This window comes from Podarcis melisellensis (genome assembly GCF_964234715.1).
Source record: "Podarcis melisellensis genome assembly, chromosome: 5".
NCBI lineage: Eukaryota > Metazoa > Chordata > Lepidosauria > Squamata > Lacertidae > Podarcis > Podarcis melisellensis.
In genome coordinates, this window is record NC_138537.1 from 82152918 (window position 1) to 82178116 (window position 25199).

The 25199-nt window shown below is 42.4% G+C and overlaps 1 protein-coding gene and 1 long non-coding RNA gene across 17 annotated transcripts in view; one reads left to right on the top strand and one right to left on the bottom strand.

The window, feature by feature from the left end:
* KCNMA1 (potassium calcium-activated channel subfamily M alpha 1) overlaps window positions 1–25199 on the top strand; it is a 547562-nt gene that overhangs the window by 222912 nt on the left and 299451 nt on the right. For all 15 annotated transcript variants that reach the window (XM_081913468.1, XM_081913470.1, XM_081913472.1 and 12 more), the window contains exon 3: window positions 24106–24167. In XM_081913468.1, coding sequence (XP_081769594.1) covers window positions 24106–24167 — 62 coding nt within the window. The remainder of the gene's footprint in view (window positions 1–24105; window positions 24168–25199) is intronic.
* On the bottom strand, window positions 15203–23084 carry LOC309370467. Of its 2 annotated transcripts, none has more exons than XR_014168582.1 (3): window positions 23017–23084; window positions 19148–19234; window positions 15203–15339 (listed from the first exon to the last, which is right to left on the bottom strand). It is a non-coding gene; the product is annotated as an uncharacterized lncRNA (long non-coding RNA). The 2 variants fall into 2 exon arrangements; XR_014168583.1 differs by lacking the exon at window positions 15203–15339 and adding an exon at window positions 18291–18350.

The following is a 25199-nucleotide window of genomic DNA, read 5'->3' on the forward strand; positions in this document are numbered from 1 at the left end:
TGAGTGCAATGGGACTTTCCCCACTAGGATAAGCATTGGAGAGGTGCAAAGAAGGCCTGGCAAAGTTGAATGGAAATGTTGCACTAGGATGGCTGGATCAAAGTCTATGAAATTAGAGACACCCTTTCTCTTTGTAATTAATAGCCCATCCTTCAGTGAATGATCCCAGGGCAGGTTACATAAATACCGCCTTTAAAACAAAACAAACCCAAAACTATTAAAATCACAAAAATACAACCGTAAGCTAGCTGGTAACAAAGTTAACAAAACAGCACCCCAGAATAGCAGTGCATCAAGGAGGGAAGACACCCATGGCTGTTGATTTCGTTGTGAGGGTGGATGGCAGGAACCTAGAAGAGGAGATCCCATTTAGCTGTGTGGATATGGGATATTTTGAAGTAAGGGGCACTCATCCTAAAAGAAACAATTTGGTGTGCTCTCTTTCTGTTCCTCCATCTTGCTTCCTTCAGAGTGTCAGAACAACCTGTGACACACACTCAGAAGCAGGCTTTGATGTTTATTACTTGGGCAGTTTTTGCACTAAGAGTTCTTGTGCTCTGTGATGCTCTGCTGGCACCCCTTGCGATCAAATGCCTCCTGAAGTGACTCTGGTAATGAGTTTTTGTTTAGTTCCTGCCAAAGCTACATGGAACTCTCTCTCTAACACACAGAGTTACTTTGAGTGCCTGCTTTTATTTATTTTTATTTGCAGTGAGTGTGTGGAGTTCTTTTCATGATGAAAGCAGAATTTCTAACCCAGAGAAATACTGGATCTCAAATGTCCCTGAAAATGTCATTTTCTGAACTGGATGTTTCCCCTTTGACTCTCAGAGCAAGCGAGTCTTAAAATGGATGGCAGGAGGCTGGCACAATGTTGTTTGGATTAGGCAGCTATGTAGATTTCAGATTATTCCAAGGATCAATGACTGAGCCCTTCATTATGTGGAAGAATAAGATGAGCGAGTTTCATAAACAGTCCTGCAGAACTGTAATTCATAGCAGGATCCTATATTTGTCTACTCAAAAGCCACTGCCATTGAGTTCAGTGGGGCTTACTCCTAAATATGTTGGCATAGCACTTCAGTTTCAGTCTCACACAAGTAAATGCTGTGCTCACCAGTACAGAACTGAATCGACAGGCTTGCACTTAAGATTCTATTCGTCTTAAAAGATTTAGTAAAATATATAAATGCAAAGTGAGGTGCAGAATAGGAAGAGGCATGGAAATGGGGGTGGTCTGTGTGCAATGGCTAGTTGGAAGAATTGGGGAGGGAAAAGGGGTGACGGTAAAAATGAGGAGTGCAATGGGGAGTTGCAAAAAAGGAGGAGGAAGAAGGCATGGAAATGGGGCGAAAATGAAAGGGGTTGCAGAATAGAAGGGGGTGGTGGCTTTGTAATTTGGCATAATGTCAAGAGGGTGCTTACTAGTTGCAATGTGTGGGAGGGGGAAGATGCAGGTGGGTTACTCAGCAGCAAGAAGAAATTTGTTTGGACGGTAGAGGCGGATCGAGCCTTTGAAGAACTGAAAAGGGCTTTCGCCTCGGAAGAACAACTTCTGCATGTGGATTTACGAAAACCCATGAGAGTGGAAACCGATGCATCCGACCGGACGGTAGGGGCGGTCCTTCTTCAACCGGGGAGGAGTGCGTCGGAGTGGAGACCGTGTGCCTTCTTCTCGCGGAAGCTGAATAAATCCGAGAGGAATTACACGGTGTATGACAGGGAACTACTTGCCATTCACGAAGCATTCCGGAGGTGGAGACATTTATTAATTGGGGCACAACACAAGGTGCAAGTGTGCACCGACCACAAGAATTTAGAGTATTGGAGAACAGCTCGAGTGCTCAACCAACGACAAGTGAGATGGGCACAGGAATTCTCCAAATTCAACTTTGAAATTTGTTATGTGCCAGGCCCAGAAAACGTCAGGGCGGACGCGCTCTCACGCAAACCAGAGTATTGGGAAGGGGAGGGGGTGATCGAAGAGAGACATGTCATCCCTGAGGACCGCTGGGTGTGTGGGGCGGCGCTGGTGGGGCAACGAGAACTGGTAGAGGAAACGGAAAATGATGAATATGCCCAGGATAAGCTCAGAGGTCTCAGGGGGGAGGGCGAGAGTCCCGGAGGTTTTGAGGAAAGAAATGGGGCATTGTATTACAAAGGGGCACTGTATATACCCGAAGGTGAATTGAGGGGGAGAGTACTCAAGCAGTTGCATGATAGCCCCACGGCGGGACATTTTGGACAACACAAGACCATGTGGTTGGTTACCAGGGAATTTTGGTGGCCTAAGGTGAGGGAAGATGTAAGGGAGTATGTAAGAGGGTGTGACCAATGTCAGCGAGCCAAAGGGGAAAGAAGGGCGCCGGCAGGGTTATTAGAACCATTACCCACACCAGAACGGCCTTGGGAAGCGATATCAATAGATTTTATGACGGATCTGCCAAAGTCCAAGGGGAAAACAGCCATCATGGTAGTAGTAGACCTGTTAACTAAGATGTGCCACTTTGTAGCATGCTCACATGCAGTCACAGCGGAAGAAACAGCGAAGTTGTTTGTAGAACACATCTTTAGGTTGCACGGGGCTCCCTTGAGGGTGATCTCAGATCGCGGCAAACAATTTACTTCCAGGTTCTGGAGGAAGCTCATGAGCTTGCTGCACGTGGAAGTCAATTTTTCAACTGCCCGGCACCCTGAAACCAACGGGCAGGCGGAAAGAGCAAATGGCATTCTTCAACAATATCTGAGGTGTTATGTCAATGACAGAGAGAACGATTGGGTCGAAAAGTTGGCGTTGGCAGAATTTGCCTACAATAATGCGGAGAATGTGTCCACAGGGATGAGTCCCTTTTTGGCTAATTACGGGTGTCACCCCAGGGCATTTCCAGGGGAAGGAGGGGAGAGATGGAGCGTCCCAGCGGCTGAACATTTTGTAGAAGAGATGGAAGCGATCCATCATCAGCTCCAGCTCAACTTAGAAAGGGCTAAGGCACAATATAAGAAGCAGGCAGACAAGAACAGAAGGGAAGGTGAAACCATAAGGGTGGGGGATCAAGTGTGGTTGTCAACCCAAGGGTTGCCGTTCAAAGGGGGTTGTAAGAAATTGAGGCCCAGAAGATTGGGACCCTTTGAGGTCATTCAGCAGGTCAACCCGGTAGCTTTCAAACTCCGATTACCCAACCACATGAAATTGCACCCAGTGTTCCACAGGTCGTTACTGTCACCATACAGGGGGGGACGTGAAGGGGAGTACGTCAGGGGACCAGCCTTGGAAGAGAGGGAACGCCGCAACCATGTAGCGGAAATCCTCGATTCCAGGTGGAAGGGAAATCAGGTGGAGTATTTGGTGGCGTGGGAAGGGGAACCGGAGTCAGAAAACACCTGGGTAAGTGCAGAGGAAGTCAATGACGAGGTTTTAACAGAAACGTTCCACCAAAGGTTCCCGAGGAAACCTCAGCCGATAGCAAGGTTTAGGAGGGAGTATTTCGGCACCACCGATGAGGAAGAGGAAATGGAAGGGTTCGCGGAGTCGGAGTTGGAAGAGGGAGTGGACTCCGATGACGAAGATTACCGAGAGAGTAGGAACAGCAACAAGTGGAGGGAAGTGTTCGCGACGTCGGAAGATGAGGGAGGTTCTTTCAGGGGTTTTACCTCCTCACCGCCAGTAGGGGAGGAGACGGGAGGGGGTGAAGGGGGCCCTGGAGGGGAGGTGGATGTCAGGGAACTGCCATCTAAAGCGCCGGGGGCGCAAAGGCTCACTGAGGTTGAGAGAGGAGTAGCAGCGGAAGAGGGAACCAGTAGAGGGCGAGCAAGAACTCCAAGGGAAAGTGAGTCGGAGGGATGGCTCAGAGACACTTCCAGCGAAAACAGTGGGGAGGTCTCAGGACCTCCTATAGGGACACCCACACCTCGCCGGAAACTGTCACGCCGAGAGGCCAGACGACGTGTTTCCGTTAAAGAGCTTTTATGTTGGAAAAGATTCCGAAAGCAGCCACTTTCGGATTCTACTAGTGATTGACGCAGCCATGCTGGAGGGGCTCCGTCACAGGCAGAGGTTTGAAAACCTGATCAAACTCTGAGGGACTTGCATTTTACGCACAAGCAGCTCATCGTCCCATCACAGTTACCATGGTTTGGGAGCAAGGGAGGGTGGTTCTGGAAAAGAAACAGGGAGAAGGAGGCATGGATGACAGGGTGGGAAGTGAAAATGGACACAAAATAGGTGGGAGTAGCTGGGATGATTTATTGGCTGGGCAAGTAAAGTGTCTTGTAGGGAGTTTGGCGAGCTGAGCAAGCAGTGGGCCCAAGTGCCCCCCGCCCCCACGTTGAACATCTTATCAGGATTGTCCAGCTGTTTTTTGTTTGCTCAGGAATAGGGCAGTTGTAAAGCACAGTCTGAGGGTAAGAGGAATTAATTGCACACATAAAGCAAAGGAGAGTTTTCGTGTAATTGTGTATGAACGCAAGGGAGGATTCAGGCCACGTCAATAAAGGGGTGCCCACATTTTAATTAAAAGTACTGGAGGGCAAGTGGGGATGGATTTGCCACACAAAGAACTAGTACAAGTCCCCATCACATGTTCCGATTGTGTGTGCAGCCAAGAAACAAGGTGGGGCTGCAGGAATGAGTGCTTTGCCTCTGCCCCCTTTTTGCTGTTCCGGCCTGCCTCTTGGAGCTGGAGAGCAGCTTCCCAAAGTGGGCTTCTTCTTCTACTCATGTGCTTTTGAACCCGTATTTCAAGGGTTCTAAAATGCATGGGGAGCCTCTAGAACTCTTCCCTTGCGTATTTAGTGCACACAAAATCTGAACAGAGCTATTGCTGTGATGAGGAGGCAGGAGCACGTGGAGAGTGAAGGATTCCCTTCAGTCCAATGTGAAAGTGGATGAGGGATGTCAAAACAGAGCTGGCACAAGTACAGCAGAAAACTGGAGCCAGGGATAGCTGTCAAAGCCAGAGAAGTGGTTAGGCTGAAACAAGAGAGCAAGGTCACTGGTATGATCTGGTCCACAGATTTCCTGCTTCCTGTTTTAGTGCTAAGCTGAAAATGTCAGTCATAAAAACCGAAGACACTAGATAAAAACCACTCCAAACTTAAGCTGCCTACCCCGTCTAGCGTAGACTTCCTGGTGGCATGTTGCTTAAGATTAATGATGTTTCAGTTTCGAGTCTACAGACCATTTGAAGGCAAATGTGTTTCTCAGCATGGGAACACAGAGCGTAGGTATCCAGTGCTGCAGAGCTGGCACTCTTTTTTCATTGTATTTTTGCTTCATCAAGGAAGGAATAACTCACCATTCCTTAAAGGCATTTGCTGCTGAATTTCTGTATTGGATCAGGCCTCTCTGTCCAAGGTGGAGAAGTTTCACATCCATTCCACGTGTATGGAGTGTAATAGAAACAACTGTCATGGCACCCCATTTGCAGCTATAGGTTCACATTTGGTTCAGTAAAAACTGTGCAAGTATACTGAAAGGTAGGCCAAAAAAGAGGGGGAAATACCACTATGGGGAAAACTGCTTTTCTCAAAACAAATGAAACAATTAAGCGCCAGGTGAAGGAAGCACAGACCTCTTCTTTTGCACTAACAGACAAAAGGTGGGTTAACAGCATCAAATCCAGAGTTAGAAGTGGGGGTCTCCAATTAGAGGTCAGGGCAGATACTCTTGTTTGGTTTCCAATTATGGAGGCTTTGAATGGAAGCTGGAAGCTGCCAAGCACAATGCACGCTTGCTGCTCAATGGGCTTCCTGGCTACTGCTGAATTCCTGAACGAAATGTATAATCAGATCTTTGCGCTGGCGTCAAAGGTTGTATGTGAGTGAAGAAGCATTCCCTTAACTCCAGAGAAGGATCATGGCAACAGTGAGCTTCAGAGAAATTCACCATGGGCCACAATCTCCCTTTTAGTTTAATCAGTCTGCAAGAAAACTCACATGTTTTTGCAGTGCTCCTGTTTCTTTTAATGTGGCTTGCATCAGTGAACATGACTTGCTGGAAGATGCTCCTTTAAAATGCCAACTTTAATGCCGCTTTAATGCTTATTCTGTATTATACTAAGATGGTTCATTTGCTCATCTACAATATCTGGTGGCAGCTTTGTAGTGTTTCAGGTGGTCTTTATCTGTTGGGACCTTTTGCATGCAATGCACATGCACTGAGACACATGTACTGAGACACCATGCCTAACTTAAACCCATATATATTGCTCTATTGTAAAGAATATGGTACCAGTAATGATGATGGCAAGATACTTTTTGGACTTGATTTCCTAAAAATCCCACCTGCTTTGTTGTAATCATTATTCCTCCTCCATATACTTATATTATACTTATATTTCGAGCTTGAAATCTCTCCTGGTATTCTGCCAAGGATGTATTTTACTGGAAAGACTAAATTCTACTAAAGCTTAATTTATGAGGCAAAAATGTCAAAGTGAAACACAAAGCACTGGGCACCTGACAGCAGAATGTGAGCATGACTCAGGGCTTTTTCTTTTCTTGTTGAGGCTCTGCCATACAATTAAAAATAAAATCGATGGAATGATTTAATCTTTTTGACACCCTGATCCTAAATGCATTGGCCGTGATCCAGGGCTCTGTGTGAGCATGGATCTCTCCCTGTTTGACAGCTATGTACTGCACAAAAGCTTTCCCCTTCCTCTTGCCATAGACAACAGTTGGAGAGCCTGACATGTGTGCATGGGGGCTGGACCACTGCCATTTGCTCTGGAATTAGTTCGTTGGTTTCAGCAGAACTTACTCTATTTATAACCTGCCTTTCTCCTGTTAGGCACTTGAGAAACAACTTCATGAGATCCTATTGGGTTCAGTAAAAGTACAGTCCTTTTGAGAGCTGGTGTAGCATGATGTCTCTAAGAGAATGAATTGGGAACCAAGAAGTTCTTGGTAGATTTACCTAGCAGTTAGAGAAGCCAAATTGAGTAGCTTTGCCTAGTGGTTGGTGCTGTTGTTGTTTAGTCGTTTAGTCGTGTCCGACTCTTCGTGACCCCATGGACCAGAGCACGACAGGCACTTCTGTCTTCCACTGCCTCCCGCAGTTTGGTCAAACTCATGCTGGTAGCTTCGAGAACACTGTCCAACCATCTCATCCTCTGTTGTCCCCTTCTCCTTGTGCCCTCCATCTTTCCCAGCATCAGGGTCTTTTCCAGGGAGTCTTCTCTTCTCCTGAGGTGGCCAAAGTATTCGAGCCTCAGCTTCCGGTGCTGAGTGCTTCCAGTGAGCACTCAGGGCTGATTTCCTTAAGAATGGATAGGTTTGATCTTCTTGCAGTCCATGGGACTCTCAAGAGTCTCCTCCAGCACCATAATTCAAAAGCATCAATTCTTTGGCGATCAGCCTTCTTTATGGTCCAGCTTTCACTTCCATACATCACTACTGGGAAAACCATAGCTTTTACTATACGGACCTTTGTTGGCAAGGTGATTTCTCTACTTTTTAAGATGCTGTCTAGGTTTGTCATTGACTTTAGTTTTTACCTGGCACCACACCTAAAATATGTACCTCTGTTGAAATATATGGTTTCTCTTTGTTCCTGTTTTCAATCTATTAAAGGAACCAATCTGTTTTGCCTAAGGATAGAAGCAGAACTGAGTAACAGTTGGCTGCTGCATTTGCAGACATTGGGGACTCAGCCATTGTGTGTTTCTTCTTCCCACAAGGCCACGGTGCAGCTTGGAACCTGAAAGCACTTCCTTTGAATGTCTGCTAGCACATCCCACACTCCACCTTAAAAGTTACCAGATGCAGATAGGGATGCAGTAAAAAACACCAGGAGCCTTTTCCCACCTCCATCCTGCTCAGGGTTTTAAGCATCTAGTTTTATTAAGAGTTTTAGGGAACACTAAACAGTAGGGAACAGTATTTTGTTATCTTTTGTATGGGCTAATAAAAAGAATATCTGAATATGGCCTTTTGGATTTTTTTTCTTATGGCCAACATGTTTACCTTTGCTCTTTGAGATAATAAATGTAAAACAGTATGAATAACAAAACTGCTATATTATTGCTGCTGTTGTTTCATTCATAAACTTTACTACTTTTAATTTCATTTAGTAAATAGTCACAAGCTTTTTGGCCACTGCCTCATTTCCTGGCCTTGGCAGTTAGTATTAGTTTTAATCTGGCGTTTCCAGTTGTCCGTGATATGCCGGGAAATTGATAACCCACATATTTAGCAAGTGCACCAACAGTTGTCCACAGTTTTGCTATTTTGGCAATTGATTTTCCTTGTTTAAAATGAAAGCTGCCTTTCTTTTTCATCTTAGTTGACATAAATGTTGCCAAAGACGCTGTGTTTACATTTCTTAGTAGAAATATTTTTTGGAATTTCTTGTTTAGCTAATGGCTACATTATGTAATTGGAAAAATGAATAATATTGAAGCTGATCATAGACTCTGAGGTTAAGAGTCTTATGATCCACTGACTGAGCTATTCTTCTAAACTCCAGGTCACATTTAAGAACTAATATAGAGATGCCATGCAATATATAATTTCCAGATGAATTTTATTTGACAGCTTTACTGTTGTTGCTGTTGAAGGAGGAGGATTTCCTCTCAACCATTTCTTTCTATTGAAGGTTAAGGGTGAAAAGGCCAGAGAAGGAACAGAGAGGAAAAGATTCAGCTGCTTTCTCTTCTTCTACTATCATAGTTTTAGGAACTTACCATTCAGCTGAAAGTTGTCAAGTGTACAGGGTACAACAGTCTTCCTCCAGGTCCTGTTGGACTACAAATCCCATAATCCTTGACTATTGGCCAAGCTGGCTGGGTCTGATGGAAGTTGGGGTCCAACACAATCTGGGAAGGTACCAGGTTGAGGGAGGCTGGTGTGGTAGAGAAATAAGGTGAGAATTCCTCCACTGGTGGGACCACTGTGCACAATGGTTCCAGCAGTACATCCAACTCATCATTTATTCCCAACTATTGCTGTTTGTTGTCATTGCTGGTTTGTTGCTGTAGTTTTTTAATGGAGATCACCATGGCAAACTGCATTTAAATCTCTGAACCAAGCCTGAGAAACTTCACTTGTCTTATTGGATCTCCTTTGGTTCCCACCAGAAAACAGGCTGAAAAAGAAGAAAAATCTGAAAAGCTTTTTAGAAGTCCAAGTGCTAGATATATGATTTATTCCAGGCCTAACATGTCCTGGAACAAAAATCCATCCGCTGGGGAACTATAAATAAGCAAATACAAAGTTATACAGTTATTCTACCATTATTCTACCTAGCAGCCATCCCTTTTATAAGGCAATGAATTACTGGAGAAGGAAGTCCTTAGGGATGTGCTATACAAGCACAGAATCCTCTTTTTGAAGGGAGCACAAAGCCAGATTAGGTACATTAATAGTGTTCGCTTCAAGAATGCTCCATTCAAGTAAGCATTATCTTTTCTGGCACTGTCTATTTAAACATTATCAAATGGAACATTTGTTACGTTTCGCCATTTACTTTTTCAGCTGTTAATGCAGCAAAGAATTAGAAGGTCATGGAAAGGTTGGAAATGACGAGATGCCGCCCTGGTTGCCTCTGGAACAATGCCATCTCCTGTCTTGCTAAAAATGGGCCCCTTGGTCACTTCTAACACTACTATGAAGTGGAAATAAGGACTTCTGTTGATGGGATTTGGGGGGGGGGGTTAAAGCTTTTTTATTATTTCATTTTATAATGCATATAAAACAGAGGAGACTATTACAACAACAGACAAAACTTAAAAGATGGAATGCTGATGATTACTGTACACCGTAATGTGTCTGATTCTTATTATTCCACGTATCAGTCAGACCACGTTTTTCAAGAGTCACTAAAAAAATAAAGAAAATTGATATGAAACAGTGAGTAGAAAATTCAAGATATATTGTGAAAACCCCTCTCCCCCTGTGATCTTAACTGGTTCATGAAGCCAGAATGATTCATATGACATAAGTAGCCATTTGAATTGTACTAATATTTATAGGAGAAATTATTAAATTATTAATTTAATAAAAATTATTAATATACTGTATTCCATTAAGCGGTCAAGCGGTCAAGCAAAGGCAAGAAGCGAAAGTCTTGGATGGAGTTAATGAGATACTGAGAGGTTCTCTGTGTATCTATGGCATATGTATATTGTGTGTGGCTGTGTTTGTGTCATTATTTCTCACGCTGATACTTTATCATCATTTCGTGAAGGTCAAAAGTCTCTTTTCTGAAGACCCAGTTACCTCATTGACTTTCTAGGCACCAGCTCACCTGTTGAGAGGATACCTTAATAATAAATGAATTGTGAACTGCAGGCAAGGGGTGCATGTCAGCAGGCCTTAAGGATTTCAATGCTGAGAGGTTTATTGCTTAAGAAGGGTGGAGCCAGACAGTGGTTGTTAAGATAGTTGAAGATGGTTTGATAGAGCCATTGTTACCTGCCATTATGTACCCATTTCCTTTTGTCCCACTCTAACCTTTGAAACACAGCAAAAACTTGCAGTACTTGTTTGATCAGAGATATTTATGCTACAGGGGAAAATGAGCATGTGTACTACAAGCAACAGTGTGTGTATAATACTGTTCCCCCACTCCCCCATTATTTGTCCTTAGTCTAGAGATTAATATAGGGCTGCCATACGTCCTGATTTTCCAGGAAATTACCAGGATTTCAAAAAAGCTCAACAACTTTCGGGGTGTCCTAGATTAATGAAAGCACAGGTGTTTGAAGACTTTTGCCACTAGTCAGACTGATTAAGACGATTACTGATATCCAACAAAACATAGCAGCTGCATACCGGTATCTGTGAAATCCACCTTTTGGAACTGCACTTCTCCATTTTCTAGCACCCCTCCCCTCAAATGCAATAAAATTGCCATCCTCAGTTTTCTTGCTGAAAACATATCAAGAATTAGGCTGGAATTCCCTCCCTCTCTCATTACATTAGAACCCTGGGTCATCTAATGAAGCTGAACGTTTGGATATTCAGAACAGGCAAATAGAAAGAGGCAATAAGTTCAAAGTCAGAGTTAAGTAAAATAATATTAAACTGTTAAAAACTATTTTTAAAGGTCTGGTAGAAGAGAAGAGTTTTTTCCCCTGGTGGTGAAAATACATTATAGCAGGTGCCAGGCAATCCTATTTGGGGAGAACATTCCACAAATGGGGCCACCACCAACCAACCCCCCTCACTCTTATTGCTACCCTCTGTATTTCAGAAGGAGGGGGCAGCCACAGGAGGGCTGGATGGATGTGAATATGTGAATCCCTAAAGAATATGTGAAACTAGGGAGAACCTGGATCAAGATACAATAAATGTTAAGGCCCTGCAGATACAGGACTCGGCAGCCAGAGTTTGGAGAAAAGAAAGGAGGCGGGGAAGCCCCTTACCCTGAGTTGTTGAGAAATTTGAGGGTCTCATGCTGGAAGCTCACCCTCTTTACTAAGCCCCTGCTGTGCTTGCTGGTTTTGTAGGGAATTAGGGAGAGTGCATTCAGCCTCATAGCAGACGGGGGAGAGCAGAACTGCTCCCATCCTCACTGGGGATTATTGCAACTCAGATTTTAGAAGAGACATACATTTGTGTGTGTGGTTGCTTGTATGACAAGCATTGCAGAATGTTTGAAGACGATTAAGGTAACACACATGCACACGAAAGCTTATACCCAGAACAAACTTAGTTTGTCTCTAAGGTGCTACTGGACAATTTTAAAATTAATTTCTTCATGCATTTGCTTGGTATATGAAGTCTTAATTGTGGAAAGGCATGGTGGCTGGGCAAGCAAACACACACAATCTGCACCTATTCCACAAACTGTGTATAAGTTTTATGATGGTTTTCTTGTTCTCTTAGGCAAAGTTATCATTTTTTTTCTACAACCCTAATGAAGAGAGAAAGCTGCTTTGCGAAAAGACCTTCTAAAACTGACCTTCAGACACATTTTATTCAACTGCCTTACCAGCAGATTTCCTACTCTTAATTAGCCCACTCTCCCTTGATTAATTCAGCAATGTAGCAATTCAGTGTTTGCTATTTCAGTTATGTGATCAACAGTACACTGTAATTATTCACGACTAATTTAACTAGGGCATAGTAAATGTATCTCCTCTAGTGTTTATTTTCAACGAGGCTTACTTACTATAAAAAATGCTTCCCTTAAGTCAGTGAGAAAGGTTTTCCCCTTTAGTAGGAAGCAATGGAGTGAGCCAGTTATGGAAGAATCATTCTGTTCATTCATTTTTGTTGTTTCCTTACTGAGCCTAGCTGGCTCACAGAATATGCTCTGGCCAATGTAGAACGTGAGCACCTCTCAAGACTCAGGGTTGCAGAAGGTGTTGAGTTGGCAAGTGGATGGATGTCATTTGTGGATTCAGCCTGTGTGCTACCAACTCCCCTCATCCCTGATCATTGTTGTTACAGCTCAGGCTGATGGGAGTTGGAGTCTCAACAATGTCACAGTGCCACAGACTCCCCATTCCTGCCCATAAGCCATACAGGTTAGACTTGCTCACTGCCCTGAGTCGGGAAGGGACTTTGGTGTTTCCATTTCCTGTGATAAGCCCTCTTCAGATATTCATAGCTCACACAATGAGGGAACCAGATTCCCTGGTCTTGGCCCCTCTGCTACACCTCCATTAGTTTGGTCTGTCTACTGACCATGTGCTATGCATTGCAATGCATTGACCATGTGCAATGCTGTGCATTATTTCAGTCATTCGGATGCCTTTCCAAAGTCTTGGACAAAAAGTAGGCTTTCAACCAAAGACCCATTCTGGGTATGTGCCAAATCTCTCTCTCTCTCCCCTGAACTGTTAAAATTCTGGAGGAAATGACAGTTGATTCATAATTCATCTGAGCGTTACAAGCCAGGCAGATTTGTGTTCTGTATTTGTATTCTGAACCAGGCAGTGATGAAGTTCAGCATGGAGGAAGGTGGCAGAATGCATAGAAATAAAGAGACAGGTTTTGCATATCCCTTGTAGTTAATGATCTTCAATTCTGCCTGCTTTTCAATACTTCACAGTAGTGCTGCTCTTGTGATAATCAGACAAGTAAAGGTTTTGGAAGGCCATCTTTACAAGTCTTGTGTAAGATTTGAGGGGTCCCTGGGCAAAGATGCCTTAAGTTGCCCAAAGTGCCCTCTGTTGATGGATTGTGGCTTTATCTGGCAGTTGTGATGGATGGCAGCAGAAGTAATGCTCAGAGCAGCATTAGGTGGCTGGATCTAGCTGCCATTTAGTTCCCACAATGTTTGTAAGTGATGCAACATTTTGGGCATTGTGGGGAACAAGACCTAGCTGCATGGTAGCCCAGGGCAAGTGTCAGGGACCTAATGCTAGGGATGGCAGAGTGGTTTGGCCCACATTTTTAAGCAGACTGAACTAATTAGTACCACCCAGACCTATATATAGATTGAAACTAATACATGTGATCATCTTTCAAGTAGAGACTTTTAATCACAGTTGTGAGTTGTGTTGGGCAAAAGATTCCTGCATTGCAGAGGGTTGGACTAAATGACCCTCATGGTCCCTTCCAACACTACAATTCTATGTGTCTATGATCTCCAACATTTGTGATACATGTCTCAGCTCGGAACATGTTCTAAAATGCATAAAAATAACACATTCAATGTGTTTAGAAATGAATACATTAGGTTAAAATATGTATTAAAAACAAACACTTAAATTTAAATATGTTTTATTATGATAGCACATAAAATAAAATACTTTGACTATAAAATATTTAAATATGTAGTGTGCTAAAATACATATTTAAATGCAAATCTTTTGTATTTTTTTTAACACAACAACAACCCAGAGTTTAAGATGGAAACAGTATGGAGTAAAAATGAATGAACACATGAGAAACAGTCATGGACCGGAAACAAACTGATTCATTCATCCCAACCTACCTCAGACCATGGCAGCTTGATGCCAGCTGCTGATGCCAGGCCTATATTTGGGCATTTTTTTCTCTTCCGCCATCTAGCTTTTAAACCCTACCATTGAATTTGATTTCTCTAACCGACAGTTTTAGAAGACCAACTTTCCTTCCTCGTGGTATTTCCGTTTGGAATCTTACAATGAGTTTATTTGATTGTTAGAACTGATTCTAAATATGCTTAAATCACCCAGCATCACACAGGAAGTACCCAGCATAGCTGTACTAGAGATTAGCTTTCATGCAGTTGGATTTTCCCAGCTTTCTCCCTACGCCCCTGCAAAATGCCATGTCCTTCACATATCACTTAGCTAACAAATGGCAATAATTTGGATGGAGAGGGTGGAGCGTGGATAAAACAATCCACTATTAGTAAGGTCTCTACAAAGAATCAAAATCAAGAATTGTCTCTGAAAATATAATAGTAATTCTGAGTAAATTCCCATGCTTCCCCCCCCCAACACATCCAACTTTAACTTAGTTATACAAGTTATGCATGACCCCCTTTGTCTTGCATTGGTTTCATTGCAGCCAGTATATTTTCAGCCTCATCCTAAAACTCTGGAAGGGACCACAAGGGTATCCCCCCACAATGCAGGAATCTTTTGCTCAATGTCGGGCTCAAACCCACGACCCTGAGATCAAGAGTCGCATACTCTACCAGCTGAGCTAAATGTGTTAAGCACGGCCTGCTGCATTTATTTCCAGATAAGTGTGCATTGAATATCAGCCTAAACATGCATAGAATCAAGTGTGAGCCTGAGTTTTCAAGCTGAGGCCACAGCAGTGTTATTTATAACTTGTTTCGTGAATATATTTGTTGTGAAAATTATTTTGCTTGTTTGAGTGATTGCAAAGAAGCTACTCTATCCATGTCTACAGATGATGTTTGCACAAGGAGTACAGATTCAAACTTAAATTTCTGATCTTGATTATTTGCCATTTTCAAAAGCGGCAGGGTGCAGGTGGGTGTCCTATATGTAATAATTTCAGATAGCTTGAAAATTTGTTGCAGGGGGTCAGAACATTTTTTTTAGAAGCAATGTATATATCTTAAGCCAGTATATTTCCATGAACCTCTGGTTGAGTTTAGCAAGTGCTTAATATGGGCTTGTAAAAACCACTTACCTAGTTAAATAGGGTAAATATTTTCTTTAGGCAGGAAAGCTTTTTTTTTGAGGGGGGAAATGGTTTCTTTTTAGGAAAATTAATCTGGGCATGTGACTATCATAGGCATGTTTCAGTGAATAAGCTAGTAAAATGTTATTGGACTCATTACTTTATTTATTTATAAGACATAAGCTGTTGTGCTTGTTGGGGACAGCTCCCCCCCCCAATGTGTGGAAATCTGCCCAAGTTTATTCTTTCAGTGGAGTTGGGCATATTTATCTGGTCCTGTGCTGAAGGTGCTTCCTTGGGTGCCTGGAAAAGAAATTTAGCATATTGTGGTCTACTCCTCTAAGAATTTACCACGGTTAAAGACCTGTTGAAGAACAAACAAAATTAGTGCAACATATTGTTTGCACATAAAGCTCATAAGAAGTAACAGCTTGTGAGAATCTTATACTGTATGGGGAAACTATAAGGACACACTAAGGTATTGGATATAGTTCAGAAAATTTAAGTGCTTTCATACATAAACCTTTAACTCATGCACATTAATGTACATATTCCTTATCTCTCTCTTTCACACACACACACACACACACACACACACACACACACACACACTGCAGAGGAGTGTTCTGACCGCTAGATGGCCAGTCTAGGAGATCAGAGTCACAAGGACCAAAGAGTGTAACTGTAGCATCAGATGTCTCATGTTTCTCCAAGTGAACGCAGAGTATTTGCTTCACATCTTCACCCTTAGATAGTATCTTCTGCCCAGGCTCTTATATTAAGGTTACCAGAAGTTTATTTCAATGAATCCGGGGACACTTTTCAACTTCAGTGGATTTTGTATAGGGACTGATTTGTCAATCCGGGGACTGTCCCTGGGAAACGGGGACGTCTGGTAACCTTATCTTATATTCTTCACCCATACCTATCAGGGGATAGGTTGCTTAGGCCTTCTTTCACACCAGTAGTTGTGGGCCGTATGAGAGGATGGAACCATTGTTATGGTTACAGTAGATTACAATTTGTAGAATCTTTTTCTCTCTAGCAGCAACATACTCAGAAAGAATGGCTGTGTGCTTCTGTACACACTATCACCAATTATACTCTGGTTGAAATGAAAGGCAGGCTAGGTCTTATTGCATTACGAAACAACTGCACTTCATTGTACTCAAGCAGAAGAACTTTATGTATGATTCCCACTGTCTTTCTGAGTTTGGATTATTTAATCTAAGTGGGGGCTATCAGAGGTATGGAAGGAATTTTCTGAAAATCTCGACATGGAGCTTATCTGCATGGATTTTTCCATGAAGGGGTTTCATTGAATGGTTTTGCTAATAGTACAACAAACAACTCTTCCATATTATATGCATTATTATACACATGATACTGTACGTATAATTTTATGTGCATATATACTCCATTTTTAAAAAGTATCCTGCATATAAACAGATGCCTACAACAGTTAATGTCACTGTGTAAAAATACTTAGTGTTAATACTTATAAAATTATGCTGCAGAAATTTAGTCCAGCATGGGGCTTGACTCATACATATTATACATTTTTCACATGTGAATTTGGATATATAATTTTGTGTATAATTAGCTGGGTTTTTAAAAAACGAATAAATAAACAAATCCTGATGTATCACAAGTGGCTTGGACCTAAGCAGGGGCTTGATGCGAGAGTCAGTCGAATATGGGCATGACGTAGTTGGGTTGGAACAGTTAAATCCCATGGACAAATCAGGTTAAAATGGATCCCTCAGACTGCCTTCCTCCTGATCTACAGCTGAAAGCTGTGGCTATTGATGCCTTCAAGATGAGAGGGGTATTTCTCTTGTCAAACCATTGGACAGCAGAAAAACAATACTGGAGTAGCATTTCAGTCTCTCACTTTGCTGAGATAACTCAAAAGAACTAAGCGAGATTCAGTCAGGCATAGCTTCACATGCAGCTGTAGAGTAAGACTCCAATGAAATGTTTTATGTCACCACACTGCAATTGCCAGGATCCTCTGCGAGAAGTGATGTCTGTTACATTGGTACAACTAAAATAAATTATGTAGGGCAGATACATTCCTCAGTCACTTGAAGTGGGATGTAACAAGCTTTTTAAACACCAAGTGGATTGGTAATCCGACATTACAGCAGAAACAAACTCATAGCAGGAGCAAACTATTCCAGAAAGATTTGTTTTGTTGCTAATTAAATTGCAACTTGCATTGGCAAAGCTCTCTGTACGTCTGTTGGTCTGCTCGCTAGGCATTCTCACACAAAAAACCCCTAATTAAATTCAAATACACAATCCAGCTAACAGATGGGAGTGTCTTTCTTGTGGATTTGCCACTGACTAGAATGCTTTGAAAATGAGAAAGTAAATGGAAGGCTGGGGCTGCATACACACTAACCTGATCGTAGCATAAACATGTAGTTTTTTTCAATCTGGATTCATGCATGCTCAGCCACATTTGAAAACCCTCCCCTTGATTAGGTCACCCATGCCTTTTCTTCCCTGCACATGCCTCAGGTAAATGAAGGAGGAAGTGGTGATTGCAATTTTGGTATATGCCCACCCGCAGTGTCACTGGGCAGGAGTAGATAACCCACCCACCATTGTCAGAACCACCTACATCTGTTTTAAAATGGACATATTGAGGGGAAACACAGACTCAAATCTGCAATGTGCTTTTATTTTCAGAGTGAAACCAATTTCTGAAGAAGTGCTTTTCAGGGGCAAAAAAATATGCAGTAGATCTAGACTGTGTGTGGACTATGTAGGGGGAAAAACTACAACAAGTACCTAGTCTTGATGGATTCTATAATAAAATGTTGTTTGTACACAGCCTTGACATTTTTTCTGCAGATTAGCAGGGAAAGTTGAACATATAGCAGTAGAAGTACAGCATGATCCTGTTTTTCAATTTTGCATGGAATTAAGGCCATTGAGTTGAGTGGGCTTGTGGCCAGGCAAGTGTCCATGGAATTCCACTCTACATCAACTGTCTTAGGCAAGGCATACTTACCAGAAGTAAATCCCACAATATTCAGTGGGGTTTACACCTGGGGGTCAGTGTGCATAAGGTGGAAGCCTTGTGCTGCGGTTCTAACTCCACTTAACCTGAGGGTAAATCCCACTGAATGCAATAGGATTTAGTTTTGACCAAACATTCACAGCATCCAACCTGCTTATGTGGGCAAGAAATGTATTGTGCGGATTCATGTAAATATACATCCTATCAGGGTTCCATTCTTTGTGTTCCTTCCTTATCTTGCCCTTCACTTTTTCTTAGTTCTCTGGGTTATGTATATAGCACACTAAAATGAAGAAGAAATTGCTTTAATTTGAGAGCCAGTGTGGTGTAGTGGTTAAGAACGGTAGTCTCGTAATCTGGGGAACCGGGTTCGTGTCTCCACTCCTCCACATGCAGCTGCTGGGTGACCTTGGGCCAGCCACACTTCTTTGAAGTCTCTCGGCCCCACTCACCTCACAGAGTGTTTGTTGTGGGGGAGGAAGGGAAAGGAGAATGTTAGCCGCTTTGAGACTCCTTAAAGGGAGTGAAAGGCGGGATATCAAATCCAAACTCCTCTTCTTCTTCTTCTTTCCAGATGAGCAGTTGCGCTGATCTGATCCACTGTTTGGGGTTTCTTTTCTTTTAATGCTCTTTTTGAGAGTAGGTGTTAAACCCAATGGGGCTTACTTCTGAGATGATAGATTCAGGACCATTTTTTATTCTGGATTAATTAATCCAGAACAAAATTGCCCCTGGCTCCATCTGTGATCAACTAGCTCAGCTCTGCACTGGCATGCGACACCCCATGCAGATTATTTCCCAAGGGAAGGCCTTCCTCAACAGTTTTGCCCACCCCCTGCCTCAGCACCTCACACTCTTCCCATCTTACTATAGGTAGATTATAAAGCCTCCACCAGTGTGGCTTGGCTAGGTTCTCTGACCCTGAACCACAGAGGGTCACCTTGACCATGTCAGCAGATGTTTTCTTTGTGACCTTAGTGTTGTAGGAGCAGTCGCGTGAGCTGCCTCTCCTGGGCTGCCGAAGTATCAATTAATCATTGCGATGCACCAGAATCAACAAAAGAAGAACACCATTTCTACCTGAGAAATGGCTTTCCTCTTCTTCTTTCAGTTCACCAGTCCTTTTAGATAGCACGGCTGCTTCAGATTCCGCAAGAACAGCCTGCTCTGTCAAAATGAATAGTAAAGCATTATTCAAATGGGGGCATAAAATTAGAATGAAAGGGCTCTAATGAGGATACAAATCTGGATATGAAGACGGCTGAATCTGTTGGCGATTGGGATTTTACAAGCATCTTTGTAAATCATTTCTACCCAGCTGACGTGCACAGAGCAGAAAAGTTGTACACCAAAGAACTAATGTTTTTCTTTCGTTAGACAAAAACAAAATAATGCAAGGCCTAGTTAGCTTTTCTGTGGACTGTGCCTTCATGGAGCTTCAGTGTACCATATATAATAACTGTTATCCCCACTTCAGAAAGTGTTATTACACAGCTGAATGATGGCTTGAAGAACAGAGGTTCTCTTTCCTTTGTTTTTCCCCTCCATCTCTCTGGGGAGTTAACTGCTAATTATTCCCTGCCTTGTCTTGCAGTCAGTCTGCCCTCTGACAATGCATTCAGAAACTACGCAGGCCGCAATCCTGAAACACACATGCCCGCGAAAGGAACTCTGCCAAAATCAAGTCTTTTCTTCTGAGGAAATGCATTCAAGATAGCAACAGCCATTTTGTAAATGTTTTGGGCTGATAGCCAATCCAGGAGATTGTGGAAGCCATGGGACTTTTGCAGGATGAGACCCACGGGAACTGGCTAGATCGGAAGGATGGGAGGAAAGAGAGGCATGCATGAGTATTTAAATATTTAAAAAATCAGTGGGGAGCAGCAATTTCCTAAACCTACTAGTTCTGGGATTCAACTGGTGTCATGATATGAATGGCAATAGCTCAGTGGTACAGAGAACATCTGGTTTACATACATAAGGCCCAGGATCAGTCCCTAGCATCTCCAGTAGGACTGGGAGAAACCCCTGTCTGAAAAATTGTAGTGTTCTTCAGCTTTGGGTCTCTGTATGCTGTTGGTCATTCCTGACCACTGGGCTAAGCTGGCTGACAACGATGGGAGTTACAATTCAGCAACATCTGGGACTCAAGGTTGATGAACACTGATGTAGAATATATTGAACTGATGGACCAGTGCTTTGGCTCAGTATATTACAGCTTCCTATGTTCCTCCTTGGCCCAAGACAGGCAGAATTTACCACAATATAAGATCCCACCACACCCACACCCTATATTGACTATCTCTAAGTATGCCGCACACACTTCTTAACACCCTTTGCCATTTTAACTCATTTCCTGTTTTGTGACAACATTGCAGTCTCTTCCTCATTGCATGGCTGATTTTGTCAATGGTCCCAGATAGCAGCCCACAATTCCCTGGGGCTGCTTAACCATGTTTGATGAAACCTTGGAGCCTGTGTACAGCAGTTCTGAACAGGGCAGGGGCTACAGAGCTGAAGAAGTTGGCAGGGCTTCCTGAGAAGCAGGCTGGTGTAGGTATAGTTGAGGAGAAGCACACATCCCTTCTCTACTTCTGGTCTCCTGGTTGACCTGGTATGACCAAGGAGGATGGGTTTCTTTGCTTAAGGCAGGGGTGAGGAAACCTCAGGCCCAACAGTAAAATGCATCTTTCTGGAACTTTCTATCCAGCGGCTGGAACTCTCAGCAGCCCATGTCCGCCACACACAATACACCCCTCATTGTTCCTGTGCCACACTCTCCTCTAAAGTTCCTGGACCATGGTCATTTCTCTTGCTTGCCTCAAAGGGGGATAGAGATATGTGTCTGTTTTCATGGTGGAAATGTAGCCTCTCAAACAAAGGCACACCAATTGATCTGCTGAAAAAGGTTCCCCACTTCAGGGCTTAAGGTATGTAACTGCCAGGCTCCTCCACAGATTGTGTGCCTAAACACTTTTGTTAATGCAGACTGTTTTGTTGACAAAATTTTTCAAACTTTTTTTTTTTTGAAGAAGGGAAGCATCACTGAGAAATTGTCTACTGCTACTTCTCTAAAGGGAAAATGACCTGAAGGGGTCTGAGTGTTGCGGTTCAATTCTCCATTCTCTGATAGGTTCAGCGTGATCACCAGATATCAGAGAACTGATACAGTGGTACCTCGGGTTACAAACACCTTGGATTACAAATGCTTTGGGTTACAAACTCCGCTAACCCGGAAGTAGTACCTCAGGTTAAAAACTTTACCTCAGGATGAGAACAGAAATTGCGCACCGGTGGCAGCGGGAGGCCCCATTAGCGAAAGTACGCCTCAGGTTAAGAACGGTTTTGGGTTAAGAATGGACCTCAGGAACGAATTAAGTTTGCAACCTGAGGTACCACTGTACTGCTCTGCTGGAAGCCCCTCTTCCTATTTGCACTGGGTCCCCCAAATCCTTTCCTGGTTCATTTGTAATTCTAAGAGATTTCTGTAGGGAGAAGAAAAAAGCCAAAACTTTTGATTTTAAGCATTTTATCTGTTCGGGTCAATTAAGCAAAATAGAAAATGCACATCTGACTGAGTTACTTTCCTAAGTGGTTGATTTGGCTAAGCAGTTATATAAATCCAACTAATTGATTTAGGGAGTCGAGTGGAAATATTTGTTTCAAGATAGGATTCTTTTTAAGCCTTAGTAAACTCATTTGCTGCTCCTCACACTGTTTCAGGTATCTTGCATTCAAAGGGGGGCTTGTTGCAAAGATTCACAAGGCCTTTGCGATTTTTAATGACCCTGGACAGTATTTCCTTTTGGGTTTGATTTCCGTTCCCTACCCGACCCACCCCCGCCACGCATAAAGTATTGATTTTTGTTAGTCTAAGGCAAAGCTATGTGTGCTTCTCAGTCTCAGCAGCAGAGAAATGGCAGAGATGTACGCAGCTGTCAAATTGGCTCTGACGTCTGTGAGATATATAAACTGTAAGGAGCTGCCTTAAACCACAGTCCATTAAGTTTGTCATGCATTCTCTGCTTTGACTGGCAGCATTGCTTCAAGGTCTTAAAGAAGAGTATTTTTTTCCAAGTCTGCCTACCTGAGATTTTTTTTATCTGGAGAAACTGGGGTCATTGGTCTGCTAAGCATTTGCTCTCCCGCATGAGTTATGTGCCCTTTTCAGAGAGAGGCATGTACAATTCAAGACACGCTCTGGCTTGTGAAACTGGCAATTCCATATGATGATATCTCTACACCACTGGTACAAGTGGACAATTTAAAGATATCAGCAAGGCAAGAGACATGCAAGATGGACACTCATGTTCCAGGCCTTTGGGTACTTCGACATGAGGGTATGCGACTGGGCAAAGGATATAGGCTAGTGAGAGAGACAGAGCATATTCATTTTTATAATTGATTTTAAATCCACTGGTTGAGCATATGTTGTTATAAACAAAACATTTCCCCTGTGGCTTTTCTGTTCCCCACTTTGAATATTCTATAATCATACCTCTGTTATTACCAAGCAGTTTTTAGCTCATTATCATCAAATCCCACATATTTTTGCTTCCTTCCTCTACTAGAACAGTTTTTTAATCCCACTTCTACCCAATGGGGAGTTAAATCTTTAGCTACAGCCTTCTTGCATCCAGCAGATACAGACCAGTATCCTGTACTTTTCTTTTACTCAGTTGTGCAAATAATTTAGCAGCTCTGCCTGTGGTATATTTATTGATTAATGTATATATATTGTGTGTGTGTGTGCGCGCGCGTGCACACAAAAGCATATACGTTTTCAAAATTCTTAGTTTATTTTTTATTTAGTGAAATTTATACACCGCTTGGTTATAAAAGTCCTCAAAGCAGTTTACAAAAAGATGAAACAGCAAAATCAAGAAAAAAAACCACAGCCCTACTTCAAAACATACAAAAGTCCAAAAATGAAAACAGATTAAAATTACCTCATCTTTCTAAGTACCTAGGTAGGCTTGTCTGAACAGGAATGTTTTTAGCAGGTGCCAGAGTCTCAAACCCACAGGTGATCATGCTTACCGGTATGTTTTGTCTGTAGTAAAATCTGTCCGTGATAGTAAATGTGCTGGATAAATGTGAAACCGCAAAGAAACTGTTTGTATGAAGCTTTATTTGTACAATTGCCTTTGACATTATATTATTGTGAACATAATGAAAAACAAAAAGTGTAGCTGACCACTACTCTCTCTAGGAAGTAAGGACCGTAAAAAGCAATCTATAGCTGCCTGTTTTATGAACAGAGTGAAACCTACCCTACATACTTCAGGTCTTTACTGTATTTTATGAAATAGTGTGGATTGGTCACTTAGACAATTACCCACAAATAACATTGTTGTTTCTTATTTACCTCACAAGGTTCCACCCGCAACCTGTCATACCCTGTTGTGTTCTGCTCATAATCCAATAGGCCACAAAATGGCATACAAGCCTTACTTGGGAATCCTCTCTCATAATGTTTAAACGTCAACAAAGAGGTTTTCCCAAGGTGGATTAAACAGAGCAGCGAGGTGCTTTGACAGGTCTTGGTGAAAAATGTATTCTGCCGTTGTGGTCATGTTTCTGAGAGCACCATACTCCAGGGACCAAAAGGCTTTACTTCCTGAGAAGATACGGCCTAGAACAAAACCCCAGATCACATGAACATAGGGGATGTCTGTATGATTCATATTAGGGCGTGGTAGACTGCCTTAGGTTGCAGGTGTTAGGACACCATTAAAGGACAGGAAATCATCCATTATCGTGTTTATTATTATATTACCACCAGTGGATGCCACCTGGATTTTCTTCCTCAGGCCCACAGATATCTTTGGCAAGCTCTGGTTGTATACATTTCCAGCATTGTCCCCAGGTTTGTCAAGCGCTGCAAGCATGATTCCTATTTCTGGTAAAGCATAAGGCAATTAAAATGGAACCATGAAATTTCTTGCACTGTTTTCTCATTCCTGTTTGTTTGAATAATGAATGCCTCAGCTGTAGGCCTTAAAGTGACTGCATTTTCTTTTTCTTCACTTTTGCAGGTTGTCTTAGTCTTCGCTCTTAGTATTGGTGCTCTTGTAATATACTTCATAGATTCGTCAAAGTGAGTATTTTAATACATTTCCTGTTCCCTTCCGCCCTCCCCTAAAGCAATTATGAGACTTTGTATTGCTCCATTCATCTACTTCAGCTCAAAGCTTTGTACAGTACTCATCACCTGCATACAATTAGAGAAAGGCGGGAAAACACTAACACATGACACAGTCTCCCAGGCTTAAGTTTCAAAGAGAATGGGGGAAGGTCTTGTGTAATTTTTGCCATATTTTTTTATGTTTTCCTGTGGGGTGAGAGAGAAATAATTCCTGTTTTCAGAATATGAGGAATGTAGACACATTTTATTCTTACAGTCAGCAGGTTAAATATCTACTCACACACATTTTTTTTTTAAAAAATGAGTATATCATCATAAGACAGGAGGAGAGGGGACCTCATGGAAAATTATATTTGTAAAAATTAAAATAATTGTATGTACCGTGGACCAAATTAAACATTCTCGGTAAATGCATGGCTACAACTCAGGAATGCCACCATTGCAACTAATCCCTCTCCTCTGCACTACCTAGTAGAACTTCCATCATATTGTGATGTTATAACATTCCACATTTTACTGCCATTGGCAGTTAATGATGCCGAGTAGGAGCCAGGAATGTGGAACACTGTGACATCGCAACACAAGGCAAGTTCAACTGACATGAGTGGGAAGGACACAGCCATTTGCAGTATCAGTGGCACACTATGGGCATTATTGAAACCAAACTAGATACCGTGTTGGCATTGTCAGTCCAAACCACATACCGCAATAACTAGTCTGGTATTGCTAATAGAACCTAAAAGTCAATGGATGAATTCTGCCATGTTGTTGTTTTTCCTGTCTCTTGTGGAATGCAGAATCCTGAAAACAATATAACATTTTATTTTATGGTTAGCAATCTCCATTGATGTCAATCAAGTAGGATAATACTGTAAATGTGTTTCAGAAAGTGTCACTGTTTCATCACAGTGCCTTTCTTTAGTACAGTAACTCAAAAGGAGCACTGTGTCTTTATGTACAATTATATGATTATAATTTATCTTT